Source organism: Miscanthus floridulus, chromosome 14, assembly GCF_019320115.1.
Source record: "Miscanthus floridulus cultivar M001 chromosome 14, ASM1932011v1, whole genome shotgun sequence".
NCBI lineage: Eukaryota > Viridiplantae > Streptophyta > Magnoliopsida > Poales > Poaceae > Miscanthus > Miscanthus floridulus.
This window is the reverse complement of record NC_089593.1, coordinates 10,202,842-10,218,409: the sequence shown is the minus strand read 5'-3', so window position 1 is coordinate 10,218,409 and position 15,568 is coordinate 10,202,842. Positions and strand designations below refer to the sequence as shown.

The 15,568-nt window shown below is 44.3% G+C and overlaps 1 protein-coding gene across 1 annotated transcript; it reads right to left on the bottom strand.

Moving 5' to 3' along the window:
• Positions 1 to 10,120: 10,120 nt before the first annotated feature.
• Positions 10,121 to 15,099, bottom strand: LOC136504909 (splicing factor U2AF-associated protein 2-like). The gene is made up of 13 exons (XM_066499960.1): positions 14,778 to 15,099; positions 14,333 to 14,464; positions 14,042 to 14,253; positions 12,982 to 13,191; positions 12,793 to 12,885; positions 12,583 to 12,621; positions 11,937 to 12,026; positions 11,746 to 11,848; positions 11,583 to 11,663; positions 11,407 to 11,483; positions 11,145 to 11,225; positions 10,815 to 10,906; positions 10,121 to 10,503 (listed from the first exon to the last, which is right to left on the bottom strand). The coding sequence occupies exons 1-13, from the start codon at positions 14,875 to 14,877 to the stop codon at positions 10,377 to 10,379; spliced, it is 1,437 nt and encodes a 478-aa protein (XP_066356057.1). The 5' UTR covers positions 14,878 to 15,099; the 3' UTR covers positions 10,121 to 10,376.
• Between the last annotated feature and the right edge of the window lie 469 nt (positions 15,100 to 15,568).

Genomic DNA, 15,568 nt, shown 5'->3' with positions numbered 1-15,568 from the left:
TCTGGATGGTGCATGGCACACTTCAGTGGATGTGCTGTTAGCTTTTAGTGCACTCCTATATTTTGTAATGAATTTGAGACTACTTACCTATCTAATGGACTGTGATATGATCTAATGGACTGTAATATGTGCTATTGAGTGTAGTGGACCTTATTATATATGCTATAGAATGGACTGTAATATGTGGGACTTAGCAACGTTCGGCGTAGAACCTATCTAATGCACTCATAATGTTTTATTCTTGTTTTTATCTGTGAACAAGTGATGTTTAATAGCTTAGGAATAGTTTTAAGTCAAAAATCTACAATTTTTTTTGAAAAATTTTGAATTTTTTGAATTTGGTCCGATATTTCCGACATATCATGCTTATCCTGATTATCTATGACCTCCGATAAATTTTTATTTCCGAAAAAAAAACCTTGGGCACAGCCGCACAGCCGCGCTCATGGCGCCGCCGCCGCCATACACTACTGGAGGCCGCGGCTTTGCCGAGTGTTTTTACACTCGGCAAAGAGCCCTTTGCACTCGGCAATGGCTTTGCCGAGTGTAGCACTCGGCAAAGTTCGCTCGGCAAAATTTTTCTCGGCAAAGGGTCTTTGCCGAGTGCTTTTTATCGGGGCACTCGGCAAAATAAAAAAAAATTTTGCCGAGTGTTTGGGGCGGCACTCGGCAAAATATTTCGGCCGTTGTGGCGCCGACCGTTAACGGTTATTTTGCCGAGTGCCCGACCAGCACTCGGCAAAAAAAAATTATTTTTTTAAATTACTTTGCCGAGTGCCCCAGCCCAGGCACTCGGCAAAGTTTTTTTTTATTTTTTTAAAAAAGTACTTTGCCGAGTGCCCCTGCCCAGGCACTCGGCAAAGTTTTTTTTATTTTTTTTAAAGTACTTTGCCGAGTGCCCCTGCCCAGGCACTCGGCAAAGTTTTTTATTTTTTTTTAAAGTACTTTGCCGAGTGCCCCTGCCCAGGCACTCGGCAAAGTTTTTTTATTTTTTTTTAAATTTACTTTGCCGAGTGCCCCTGCCCAGGCACTCGGCAAAGTTTTTTATTTTTTTTTAAATAATTTCTTTGCCGAGTGCCCCTGTTTAGGCACTCGGCAAAGTAATTTTAAAAAAAAAACACCGTACATAAACAGAAAATAGGATTGTTCAACATCAAAGTTCAACATCACAAATGTAGACACCGGAGAGAACAGGAAACAGAGGGTCTGACACACACAAGCTGTAGTTGTCGAGCATAAAAACAGGGGCGTGAGCCACGCTCGTCCGTCAGTCCCAACCGGTCTACCTGGAGACGGAACCACGTGGCTGACAGGGGCTGGGCCCACCGTACATAAACAGAAAATAGGATTGTTGTAAGATCTCTTGAGTTGAGCTTGTCATTTGGAGGCATATAATGTAAATGAACCATTCTGTAAGAACCAGTGAGTTCTCATTGGTGCACTAGAGGGCACAAAATATGATGTCCGTTGTTATACTTATTGGATTTGAAGGAACAAAATATATGTTGAGTGAATCGACCATAACAAAACTAAATAGGAATTGCACTTGCCTACCAACTTCGTCACTGTCTCCAGTTTGGATGCAACCTTTTTTGCAAACCGTGAAAAGAACAGCATTGCCATCAATTCCAAAAGGATAAGAGCATGCTATAACAAAGATGAGGAAACTTTAGGATGCATTTGTGTCTTGAGGTGTACACGTAGCTAGTAGGGATATCTATTTTTCGAACAAAGGAATAGACTGGCAGTCATAAGGAAAACATAAACTGATACAGGCGATTAGACGCGGAGGTCACACTAAAACACTCCATGGTACTGTATGGCCCACACCAAACATAAGAAAAGAACAAAGTCAGCAATGTTTGGTTGTTTGATAAAAAAAAGTATATGTATACAACCTAATAACGAAGGAAAATGCATGAGATGTTCAGGACTTACAAATACAGATTGGTCATGATGCGACCTATGTATTGTCTATTGCTAAATAGGTTGTCCTAACTAACAGAAGCATTCATTAATTATGAGCAAATGCCGAGTAATCAAACTGCATCATGTAGATAAAGGCCCAAAATGAGAATAGAGATTTATACAGGGAAAACTGACCTTCAAATTTGGAGGGAATAGGCTGCACAATGAATAGGTTGGTTCGTATGAAACAAAGTAAAATAAAATGAGGTCTGCAGCTCCAAATCCAGAAGTAGGCAACCTGTAAGAAACCAAATGCTCTCTGCATTAAAGAATCAAGTGCGACCTCTCAATGTACTGGTACAAAATTACTGTTGAATCTATGAACTGTTGGCATCTAACCATAACAAAAATTTAATGCAAACAGAAATAGCAGGATGAGTACCTTAAATTCTAAAAACACGATTAATCTCACATTCTCATTACTGAAAGAAGAAAAGTGGAGACCATAACCAGCATGAGGTTCCATTGTGAATCAAGATCTTGCAAATTATGTAAAATTATGAGCATCGGATTTATTACATTGAAACTGAAAATTATGTAAAATGTGAGAAAGGACAGGATGCCCTGGATGTCCCAACCGCTGGTGCCATAAGGAGACCTCTGAAGAAGCAGCGAGGGCCTGATGATGTGGGAACCGAAGAGGGTAGAGGTCGCCCGTGCTCTCACATTGGAGCATCTCCCCCCTGGTATGAAGATCCTTAATGGAAAAGCCAACAGGATCAAATTCAATCGAAACGTTATTGTCACGGGTAAGGCGTACGTGACATTCAGTTATTTTGGTCCCTACTATCAACTGAATTTTTCCCATACACTTACACCGTCTTCTAACTATATTTACACTATCTTATTACTATATTTACAATGATGTTTTTAGTGTAATTTATTAGACCGAGTGATGTAAGTTCGGAATAACACAAATATATACTAAAATTTTCAAAAAAATTACAAATTATTTCTATGGATTCCTGACACAAAGAAATATATGTCAAATTCTTCATAAATTCTTCACAAATTTCAAAAAAAAAACAAAATCTTCACAAAATTTCAAAATTCCGTGCCACGCTGTCGCCACCGACGCCGACACCGAGGAAGGCGTAGCATCCGGCCTTAGCTGGTACTCCGAGACATGGTACTGCCACATCTGTTGTTGCTGCTGCTGCGTCGACATGAGTTGCTGCAGTTGCTTCATCATCATCGCCAACGAGATCACAGCGGGGAGGCCAGCGCACGGGCCGTACCCCGGGTTGCACACGTACCGTGGCATCTGCGAGTCCACCCAGAGATGGGAAACACGATCGATCAGATCCAACGCTCGAAGGGCTGGGGCGGCATGACGCTGCAGGCATCTAGCAGATCGAGCGGTAGCTCTCGGGCCAGAGTCAACATCCAACGCTGGAAAATTCGGTTGACAGTGGCAAGTAAATCATGCTGTTGACATATAGCGTTTTCGATTTTTAATCAGGGATGGCGAGACAAGAATGCATTCAATTGAAGATGAAAGGTGGCAGTAGGAATGAGTGTTTGTGCTTGATGTGTGACTGGCATGTGAGCACCATTGCCTACTGTGATGACAGAAGATGAAGGATGCACTGAGAAGGAGTTGCAGTTACCAGGGGACGAGGACATGTGCGACGTCGCGCCGGTGTCGAGGTACCAGTCCAATGCACTCGGCGGAGCATGTGGGACGCCGGCGGAGTTGAGGGCGGCGTAGAGCGCCCCGGTGTCGAAGATGTTCAAGGGAGCGCCGTCGTGATGGGCCACCGTCATCTCTTGCTGGGGCTGGAACGGGGGACGTGGGCCGAGGACACCGGCCCCGGGCGCGCGCAAGGGCATGGGCCAGGTCTGCACCATGCCCTACCATGGGTTGTATCCCGCGGGCCATGGCGTGGACTGGTTGTTGTTGGAGTTGTTGGGGGCGCGCGCCACCGCTGCCGCCGCGACCACAGCGCCGGTTTAATCTATTGTTGGCGCCGCCGTTGTTGGAGCGATTGTTGGATCAGGGCGCATTGGAGGCCAAAGACACATCATTGTTGGTTGCGGAGGCAAAGCCGGAGGAACCGCTGGATCGCTAGCCATGAGTGGCAGCGAGGGCCTGACCAGCTTCGATGTTGGCGTCGTTCTGGACGCTGAGGTCCTCGAGGATGAGGAAGAATAGGGCGCTCATGAAGTTGTGCGGCGGGTACTTGGAGGTGATCACTGGCATGACATAGCGGTACTGGGGATTGAGGCCACGGAGAAGGTTGAGCACCTAACTCGGCTCGGAGACAGGGTGGCTGTTGTCGCGGAGCAGATCGGCGAGCCGCTTCAACTTGGTGTAGTAGTCGTTCATCGACATGTCGCCTTGCTGCAGGGAATGCAGCTCGGCCTCCAGGTACATGGCGCGCTGCAGCTCATTGTCCTAGAAAAGCCCCTCCACGACGTGCCATAGAGAGAAGGCGTCGTGGCGATCGCAGCGAACAATGTTGAAGACGCCCTTGGAGATGGTAGTGAGAATCCAATTGAAGACGCATGAGTCCACCATGCGCCACTCACCGTCACGCTCGTCGGACGGGGTGGTAGAATGAACGTGGCCCTCGAGGCCAAACTTGCCGAGGGTCAAGTCAAAGAAGAGGCGCCACTGGCCGTAGTTCCCCTCGTCCATGTCGAGGATGACCGGAACATGGTGGCGGATGGAGATCCCCTGGATTTGAGAAGCGGAGGCGGGAGCGACGGAGAACCCGTCGTCGAAGGAGGAGTCAGAGTGGTTGGAAGAGGGCGTCATTGGTGCGGAAGAAGTGGCGAAGGGATTCTGAAGAAGAACCTTGGACGATGATACCATGTAGAAGGGAAAGCACAGAAGGAAATATGATCCAACCCACACCATGTATTGATATCAAGTGTTACATATATAGAGATTAAAACGGTGGCCTTCGGCCATGCCTATACACGGAGTGCGGGCGAGCGTGCTGAGCGAATCACAGACGCCGCGGTGACCGCGTCCTGCGGTGGCGTGGGTGCGATGGGTGCTATAGACGTTACAAGCCCTGGAGACTCGGGTAGCTCTAACCGTTGGAGACCTGATTCCGCTGACAAAAGGGAGGCGAAGGAGTGGGGTTAGTCGAGTACCCTTGGTTCCTAGTACAGGAGGAAGCAGACGAAGTCGTAGACAGAGACAGGGGAGATCGATCAGGATGCCCGAGGTTGATGACGCCCACAAACACCAGCAGCCCTGTCATCGGTGCGACAACGGCGGATTGAAGAGTAGGAGTAGGGGCGGGGCAGGACAGGGCAGGGCAGGGTGGCGGCATGGCCGGTCTGCCATATCCTGTTTCGGCTTGTAGGAGTTATTGTCAAGCACATTGAGAAAAGAGATCTCTTTTGGCTGAACTCAATAGTAAAGGAAATTTGGTAGAAAAAGTGAGCTCCACTTTCCGATCTCTTTTTCTTATTTTGTTTTTCTCAATCTCTTAGTAAAATCTTATCTCAATCCCTCGAACGAAAGGGAGCAACCACTAAATTTTCTATATCCCATTTCCTCTTCTTCCCATCACTGATATCGCCACAGCTCCAGACGGGAGTGCGCCGCTAGGGTGTCGCGTCGAGCGAGCGCATGGACAGGCCTCGAGCCACACCTCCGTCGCACCAGGCGAGCAGGCGGGTTGGTCGTGCCGCCGTAATGCCGGGGAGCCCCGAGAGAGAGGAGGGAGAGCGAGGAAAGAGAAAAGAGAAAAGCATGTTGCTGCCTTACCGGGTCATGCCATATACCTTTGATATGACTAGTGCAAGTGTCCCACACACACACCACCCTAAGGGTGGACTCGGTCAACAAACTTTGCAAAAGAGTCCCTAGCTCATTTCACCATCCAAATGTTTGCACTTACTGACAAACTCAAAACTTCTTCTAAATTAGATTGCGATAAAAATCAATAAAGGTCAAAATGCATGTTAACTCCCTGATTTGGATCAGGATTGTCCATTTTTTCTAGGGACCAAAGAATGACGTGTGCAGGGGAGGACCGAGGACGCGACGTGTGCGATCGAAGAGTCCTTTTTTTAATATGCATGAGAACTCCTTATATCTTTATCTTTATGTTAAGGCCATGTTTGGCAGGGCTCTGGCTCCTCTGAAAATAGCTCTGGCTCTGACTCCTCTGAAGGAGCTGAAGCCGTTTTGAAAAACGTTTGGCAAAACGGCTCATTCGCACTAGACGACGTGAACCCACAGCAAGAAGACGCGCGAAGCTCGTTTTTTAGGCTTCTCCTACGCAGACAAAAAATGGCTCCAGCTCCGCATGCGGAGTCCTTTCTAAAACAGGCGTTTGGTACAGCTCTGTAGAAGTCGGAGCTGAAGCCCCTACATAAGCCCTGCCAAAAGGCTCTAAAATATTAATGGAGGAAGCAAGTGCTGCGAATTGAGCAATGGCTCCGTTGGTCAAGTTCTACGGTGGTGGAACCTGTCGGTCAAGATTCAAGTCTTGATTTATTGGCCCGGATGTCATTTTTTCTGAATTTAGTTCAGAATTTAATAGGCAACGTGCCCATTCACAACGAGACATGCATAGTGTGAGTGTACACTTGTGCATGTGAGTGTCTGCATATATTACAAACGGACTGTGAAATTGAAGAGTGACAAAACCAAGTACTCCCTCCATTCTAAATTATAAATCATTCTATCTTTATTGGAGAGTCAAAGCATCTCAAGTTGGAATGACTTATAAATTGAGATGGAGGGAGTAACTCGGAGAAGTAACAACACTTGTCATTGTATATGAATGTCTGCGCGTATTACAAAATGACGAAATTGAAGACCGACAAAACCACAAAACCAAGTAACTCAGAGCAACAGCAACACTAGTCATGGCATATGGGGTGTGTGTGTCTCTCTCTCTATGGAGACTAAGGAAATTCAGTAGCAAGTCCAAGATCTTTTGGACCGCAGGTATGTACGTGAAAGCCTTAGTCTTTGTGCCGTTTCTGTACTTTTGGTTTCTAAGAAAGATGGAACTTGGCATATGTGTGTTGATTGTAGAGCCATCAATAATATTACCATTCGGTATCGTCATCCTATTCCTAGGCTAGACGACATGCTAGATGAGTTGTGTGGTTCTATAATTTTCACTAAGATTGACTTGTGAAGTGGCTACCACTAAATTAGAATGAAACTTGGAGATGAATGAAAAAACTGCGTTTAAAACCAAATTCGGGTTGTATGAGTGGTTAGTAATGCCTTTTGGTTTGACAAATGCACCTAGCACTTTCATGCGCTTAATGAATGAGGTTTTAAGAGCTTTTATTGGATATTTTGTGGTAGTTTACTTTGATGATATATTGATTTACAACAAGTCTTTTGATGAACATATGGATCACTTATGTGTTGTTTTTAATGCTTTACATGATGCACGTTTATTCGGTAACCTTGAGAAGTGCATCTTTTGTACGGATCGAGTTTCTTTTCTTGGCTATGTTGTAACTCCACAGGGAATTGAGGTGGATGAGATAAAAATTGAAGCCATAAAGAGCTGGCCGGTTTTCCAAACCGTCACACAGGTGAGGAGTTTTCTTGGTCTTGCAGGATTCTACCGCCGCTTCTTCAAAAATTTCAGCACCATTGCTGCCCCATTGTATGAGTTGACGAAGAAAGGAGTGGTGTTTTATTGGGGAGAGACACGAGAGGAGTCCTTTGACACTTTGAAGGATAAGTTTACACACGCACTATTGCTGCAACTTCCAAATTTTAGTAAGACTTTTGAGCTAGAATATGATGATAGTGGAGTTGGCATTGGTGGTATTTTGATGCAAGATGGTAAACTAGTTGCTTACTTTAGTGAAGAATTGCATGGTCATGTTCTTAATTATTCCACGTATGATAAAGAATTATATGCACTTGTTCGTTCTTTAAAGACGTGGTGTCATTATTTGTGGCCTAAAGAATTTGTTATTCATTCTGATTATGAATCGCTTAAGTATCTTCGCTCTCAAAATAATCTGAATCGTAGGCATGCTAAATGGGTTGAATTTATTGAATCTTTTCCTTATATTATCAAACACAAGAAAGGGAAGGATAATGTGATTGTTGATGCTTTGTGTAGAAGATATACATTGATGTCCCAACTTGATTGCTGGATTTTTGGTCTTCAATCCATTAAAGAACAATATACGCTTGATCCTGATTTTAAAGATGTGTTGCTTAATTGTAGAGAGGGACGCACATGGAATAAGTTTATGATCAGCGATGGGATTTTGCTTAGATTATTCTGTCAAGAACAGTTTCGCCGTTCATCGGTTTGTGAGACCCCAACTCGTGAGATTAATCATTCATCTGCAATTTGGTTGCTTTCTTTCTTGTTCTTGCTTGTGTTCTTCGTTGCGTAGGCAGAGATTAGCCTTCTTGGCGAGGTCAATCTGATCCGTGTCTTGGTTGATAACCAGAGGAGTTGTGGTGCTAAGATTGCAGGGTTCGATCTTTCGATCTGAAGCCGGATTGGTGTGTCATTCTCCGCCACAATGATAGTTACTCTACCTAACGGAAGATCGGGATCCCGCCTACATCATATATCACAGATTAGCTTGGACAAGGGTAACATGTTGTACCTACAACATTTTGGTAATATATATAATAATCGCTGCTCGGGTTCACGTAGATCGCGTCCCTGACGCACGCCCGCTTGACGCCGACGACGAACTTGTCCACCCACTGCGCCAGCGCGTCCAGGTCCTGCGGGGTGATCCCGTCGTCGCCGGCGGCCTCGAGGCTCCTGAGCTTGGCGACCGCCGGCGCCACGACGGCGTCACGGACGGCCTCCTCGCCCACGGCGCTGCAGGGCGCCATCTCGTACTGGGCACCCGCCGGGTCGGTGGCCTTGAACTTGCGCAGCTCGGCGGAGGCCGCGCCGACGACCTTGACGTGGCTGCCCTTGAAGCTCTCCCGCCCCTCGACTAGCGCGTCGTAGCAGTAGGCCACGTGCACGCGGTCCACGACGGTGGTGTTGCAGATGGACTGCACGAACTGCATCGATCAAGGAGAAGCAGTAGCCAATCCGGGCCGGTTCTTGCGAACAAATTCTCGTTCGGGAGAGGCCAAATGGCCAATGGAACCACGCTAGCCCAGCCACTAGTGTGTGTGTTTTTTTTTAGCCCAGCCACCAGTTGGCACTGATTAATTAATACGGTGCTGATAGACTGTACAGTACATGCATGTTCCAATATGCAGATCGCATGTATTTTCAAGAGGGTTGTGTTATCTCAATGGTAGTGACTTGGGATGAAAACGGATAGGATACGGACGGATATCATCGATATTACATTTGTTTTCATATTTCTGTCCGGATTCGGATTCGAATATGGATAGTGTCAACTATGTCGGATAGGATATGATTGGATATCGACATCATAAATATGTGATTTGAGTATTCGGATATGGATACAGTATCGAATGTTGGATATCCGGACTTAGATACGGACAGATCTCAACCCCTCTAAACGGATTCGGTTTCGAATACGGTTGAAAAATATCCGTACCATTTTCATCCCTAGCCGTGACTGTCTTGATAATTTTATTAAAACTAACCTTTCCATTGAGTTGTACTAAACGAAAAGAAAAGACAGCATGATGTGCGTCATGAAGCAAAGCATACGCTGATTGAATCCTACAGTACATCTTGCCCCGTTCGCGTGTCCTTAAGCCCGGCTTGATCCGCTTATTTTTTTCATCCGGAACGGTGTTTTTCTCTCACAAATTCCTCCAACATTCCTCCAAACCATCCAGATTCCTCCAGAATTCAGACACTCGCTTGTCTGAATTCTGGAGGAATCTGGATGGTTTGGAGGAATGCTGGAGGAATTTGTGTGTTCGCTTGTCTGAATTCTGGAGGAATCTGGATGGTTTGGAGGAATGCTGGAAGAATTTGTGAGAGAAAAACACTGTTCCAAATGAAAAAAAATAAACGGCTCAAACCGGGTTTAAGGGCACGCGAACGTATTCAGGTCAGGCTCCCTTCGGCGGAAGCTGATGTGGATGTTGGGAGCGGGCTCAATTGTTGTACAAGTCAAACAATTCTGTCAGATTGGAATTTGGAAGGGCGCTATATATTCACTACCACTGGTGTAAATTCCCCTGCATCACTGGTAAAAATATTATCCAGATTTCAAGAAAATGATTATACTTCACCAGGTGTTACATGTTAACATATGCAAAATCGTGCATACATATCCTGTCGCAGTAACAAATAACATACGAGTATATATATACCAGCTCATGCCTGATACCCAACTATGAAACTATCATTCTCAACATATATAGGAGTATATACCAGCTCATGCCTGATACCGAACTGTCATTCTATTCTGAGGTTAATCAAGCAAATGAAAGGCCGAGCATATGAGAGGCCAGATGCAAAAACTTCCTGCTCTCATGCTATGTTGGTTATCCTCTACGTGGACTCTTCTAACTCCTCTCCAAATCGATCAAGTCTTGACACCTCCGCATCATAATCACGGATAAGAGAGTGGTTAATGGAACCATCATCTTCGCTTGCATGGATTTGCCGCCCACCAAACCTGCAAGGCCAAGAAAAGGACAACAAATGCTATCAGAACAGATCAATCTGGGAGCACAAATGTCAGTTGCTCGGCATTCGTTTATATAATAATAATCTTCTGCGCTTTGACAGGCAAACATGCACAATTCCAAGAGCTACCATCGGATTTTTAGTTAGATACTTAGATGACAAAATTTTCTCCAATATTTCAGGCTAAAATCAATGAGGAAATGATAAATTAAAGGTTTCTGAGGGAAACAAACAGGAGGTGAAAGCCAGAAAACCCATTTCAGCATTTGTTAACATCACATCAGACATGTGTTGACCTACCATCTTCCATTCATCTTCTCTATGCATTTGGCGCCATCTTTCCGGTCTTTGAATTTCACCAGTATGACACCCTGTGGGTGATTTTCACAGACCTGCAAGCACAATCACATGAATTTAGCAAAAGCAGTTTGGTGAAGGATAAAATAAGAACAATTTGGTGAGTTATGCCTGATCCATGCCAGTTTGGCTTTAGAGAATTTCTTTTTACAAAATGTACGTATCCAGCTCACAGTATATTGAAAGATGAAAAGTTTGTTTTGCAGCAGAGCAATTGGTAGAATTTGTTTCTAGACAAGTTCAGAAAAGCAACATATCTGTGGCTAGGTGTACCTTGACACTATCCACTGGACCAAACTTGGCACATTCCTCTCTAACATCTACCTCAAGCTCAGAAAGAAGGTCTTCATCAGCCTGCAAGGTCAGAATATTCTTGGTTAATCTAATAAAAATGAAAAGAAAGTTGCTATGAAGCATGAGCCTCATGAGAGCAATCTGAAACAATCTAATGTGTAAACAAGTACAAGTATGCCCTGTCTCTAGGATCAAAAGAGCGCAGATTGAAGGCAGCATCAAGCATAGTTCAGCTACTTACTCTCAACTCAGCAGGAGTGAACATGTGCCGTAAAATTACTGTAGTAGGAATCATCACCTTCTTATCATCATGTCCACCTAGTTTGAAAAATTATCAAGAAAGCAAATGAAGTTAGATCCCAAGTTAGAGTTACCTAATGATTAAAATAACTACCAAATAACAGCAATCAAAATTACCCCATCCAAGCATTTTGTCTTCAACCTTTCTGATCTTCCTTTTCTTTTGCTTGTCAGTTTTCTTTGCAATGAAAACATCACCTGAAACACATATGCAGCATCAGTAATAAACTTTGTAGCTGATGGAAGAGTATTTGGTTTTAGAACAATTATGAGATTATACCTTTCTGCTGAAATCTGGCTGGACTTATAGACATCAGAGTCTTACCACCAGGACGGAATGATGTCCCATCCAACAATTGAACTGCTAAAGCTACAGAAGGCTCCTGGATCATCCGGGGAAAAAAAAAGACATGTGAAGAAAAGAAACGCATAATAAGTCCAAATAGTCTGAGCAGTTTAACAAGGAGATACCTTGAAATATGTCACCAAGGCATCACCCTTTTTCCTCCCGGTTTCCTTGTCAATATAGATCTTCACCCGAGGCTTTTTAGTCTCTGAGTCCTGTGGTATCAGTTTATCAACATTTAAAGGCGCATGCTTTTAAAACATATTATTGATAAGAGAAACAAGTCAACAACGATAGCTATTCAAAATAAGATATCGAGTAAATATTGTAATATCTTTTCAGTTTACTTAAGCAACCAATAGTATTTGATTAATTAATATTAGCCATCTAAGATAACCAATGGGCGTCTGTGACAATATCTAGTATCATAATGCATGCTGTAAGTTTGGACAGCTGAAATTTGCTAAATGATCTATTCAACAGTGAAATACACAAATTCTGGGTTATAGTTTGCAACAATTAACAGCCTTGACATGAATAATTGAAGGCCCCAATATCCCATGACTCTGATAAGTCAAATTACAAAGTTCCTTTAACAGTATGCTGATTAGTTACTTTCACAGATGGTGGCTATATATTAGTCCAAGCACCAATAAAACTAAGTCATTTCACAGGTGTGACGTTTGAAAAATGAAAATAACACCAAGAATAAATAACAGACAGTCAGACACAACAAGTTTGTCTCAGCAACACAACAGACTAAAAGCATACCTCCTTTATTATTCCACACTTGGAAAATACCTCCACAATCTGCAAAAGGAATCCAGTATTAGAAGTTCAGAGCAAGCAATTTTTTTTAAAAAATAACCAACTAATTAAGATTTAAGAATGTGTTAAATGATGATTCAAAAGAATGACTTCCATAGGTGATAGGAGAGAAATAAAATGAGGCTACCAAATTAGTTGATACAAGCAATTTACCTCCTCTACTGTGACATCATCAGGCAAACCAGTTACATAGACATGTGTGTTGACTTTGAGATCAAACCAACTGTCTGGAGGTTTGTTAGCTTCCTATCAAAGAAGTTCAACAGGTTACTAGAAGATTCAAACTAAACAGTGCAAACTTAAGAAGAAATCCTAGAATGACATGGAAAATGGAAACAATACTTTTTTTTCAGCTGGCTTCTCAGAAGATTTCCGTTTCTTTTCTCCTTTCTTTTCTGCTTTATCAGATTCTTTGTTTTTGCTTTCCACTGGAATGTTGATTTCTTTTAATGCAGATGGGTCAGGGATATCTGGTGCCTGAAATACTTCTTCCTCAAGTGCAAATGTCATCTCTTCAACAGCATAACCGTCCTTTTTACCTGATACATCATTCTATAAAAGCATAGAAGAATTAGATAATTGCAAAAAAAAAAAATGATGGGGGAATACTAAACAATATGAAGGTGGCACAGTTTCTCCTCAAAAGAACAACACCAGAACATGAAACATAATGAAAAACTCTGTGTATATAGCATTATTATTCCCGACATAACCAATACAAAAATTAAGGAATTCTAAATCCATTAGCAAGTAAACTGCGATTTATACTGGTATTTGCTGGAACAGAGCATATTTGCTTTTGTCTTGTATTGAAACTTCAAAACAACATGAAAACTAACACAAGCATTGATTTTTCAATCATCAGCAAACCACAAGAAGGACTATGGTGAAGAGCAAGAAACTAAAGAGAAGAGGTCAACCTTTATGAATTAGAAACAGAGCTTAAAATCTTCCACCAACATAGGTAGTTTTGGCAGCAAGTATGAACAAGATCAATTGAACAGTAAAGATCAATACAGGGCTCAGATCAATTAAACTCCTTCCAAAACTTACGTGAGTGAGAAGACTATAGGTGCCCCAGGAATGTATTCCCAAACTAGTAAAATCCTTGAAATGATAAATAGTTCCACAAGAGCTTCTGAGTCTAGTAGGTGATGGGTGATAATTTCCACTGCTCCATTGTACTATGAAATGACAGATAAGTTGTACAATTGATATATGCCACATCCAATACAAGTTTCTATCAGATGGTCTATGCTGATTATTCATAAAGAAAGTACAGAACACCTAAGGCTCTAAATTCAGGAGACTATTTCAATGGTGGAAAGTCAAGAAATTCACTGGTGGAACTAGGCAGTGTATGTAAACCTAGAGATGGCAAGGACAGACGAGCAGAACTTACTTGAGGAACCCATGCCCTCACAGTACGGTCCCACTTGTAAATGGTGCCATCATCGTCAGTAAATTCCTCCTCTCCATCCGGCGGGGTTGCCGGCCGCTCATCATCCTGCGGGCCCACATCACCATCTTCAGCGCTGCCTTTCACTTCCTTCTCGGCCTCGGTAACCTCCTTTTGGAATTTCGCGAAATCATCATGGACATCCGGAGCAGCAGCTGCACAGAAACCCAATGGATGAGAAGGGAGCCTTACAGAAATTCCGTTGCAGGCACAGCGCAGGGCAATGGCACTAACCTTGTCCAGATTGATCCTTTGCTGCTGTGACTATAGAATGTAACTCAGGGATCGACGAGAGCGGCATCCATTCCTTCCTCCCTTGTGCCCACAGCATTGTGCCCTCGTTGAGGTAAGCGTTTGAAAAATGCTCTGCGAAGGGAGCAAAATTATGCTTCGTGTTCAGAGTTATTTGGGGCAAACATATAAACCATAGAATCAAAATTCTACAAGTGGAAAGGCGTGAAACCGAAACCTTCTGGGCGAGATTATCTACCCAACGATTCAACTTAAGAGATCCTGAATGAATAAAATAAGCAAGAGGCTTGCTTCACCATCAGGGAAGGCAAGCAATTCCGCCTAGCTCACGGACTCAACCCTAAGCGGCAAGGCCCGACCCCAGCAAGAACGCAAGCTCTAGCCGTGAAACGCACTGGACTCCTAGGAGAAGGCGGGAGAGGGTCACCTCGCAGCTCCACAAGCGCGTAGGGGCCAACGCCCTGCTGGTCCGGACCGAGCACGTACCAGCCCACATCGCCGGCGGCGGCCGCGCCGCTAGTCTCCATCTCCACGGGCACCTCTCCAAAGCCGGGACAGAAGGGGAAGCGGGTGGGTACTGGGGGGGTGGACGAGGACGCTATTTCGTGGGAAACGGGTGGCCTGCGGCGGGGAGGGATGGCGGAGGCGAGGCGGCGGCTGGCCGGAGAGGCGGCAGCGGAACGACCGGTGGACGGGGAAGACTCGAGAATAGAAGAGAGCCACGTGTCGTATCTGGACGGCTGAGATCGGCCCCAACACCCGCGATCCAACGGTGCTGGGATTTCTGGGCTTCATTATCTGTCTTGACAAATTAGCAGCCCACAGGCACGCTGCTAGTGTTCGGGTTCGTCTGTGGTTCCGAATTCCGAATTCCGATTTTGCTGTGAGCGTATTAAGCCCCGTTTGGACTTTGGAGTACAAGAAACCCGTGTCTTATATTGGGTCTGCTTATAGCTCAAAAAAAAAAAAGACCGTACTCAGTGCAGAGAGCTCCTACTCTATGCGGAGTCTAGAGAAGGGTGTCAGTGGTAAGTCTTACCTTCTTCTGTGCAATACGAGAAGACCATAACTCGAACCTGAGACCTTCCGGTCACATGCGGTAAGACTTTACCGCTTGCACCAGGCCCGCCCTTCGTAAGCTTTTTCTGGCCATCTATTTGTACTAAATGCAAAAAAATTATTTGTGCAGATTCTCATGAAGCGCTTCTCTCCATAGTT

Coding starts and splice junctions, on each gene's coding strand:
- LOC136504909 (XM_066499960.1), bottom strand. CDS start 14,877: ATGGAGACTAGCGGCGCGGCCGCCGCCGGCGATGTGGGCTGGTACGTG. Junction 13,192..14,041: donor TGAGGGCATGGGTTCCTCAA/GTAAGTTCTGCT, acceptor ATGCTTTTATAG/AATGATGTATCAGGTAAAAA. Junction 12,622..12,792: donor ATGATGTCACAGTAGAGGAG/GTAAATTGCTTG, acceptor TTCCTTTTGCAG/ATTGTGGAGGTATTTTCCAA.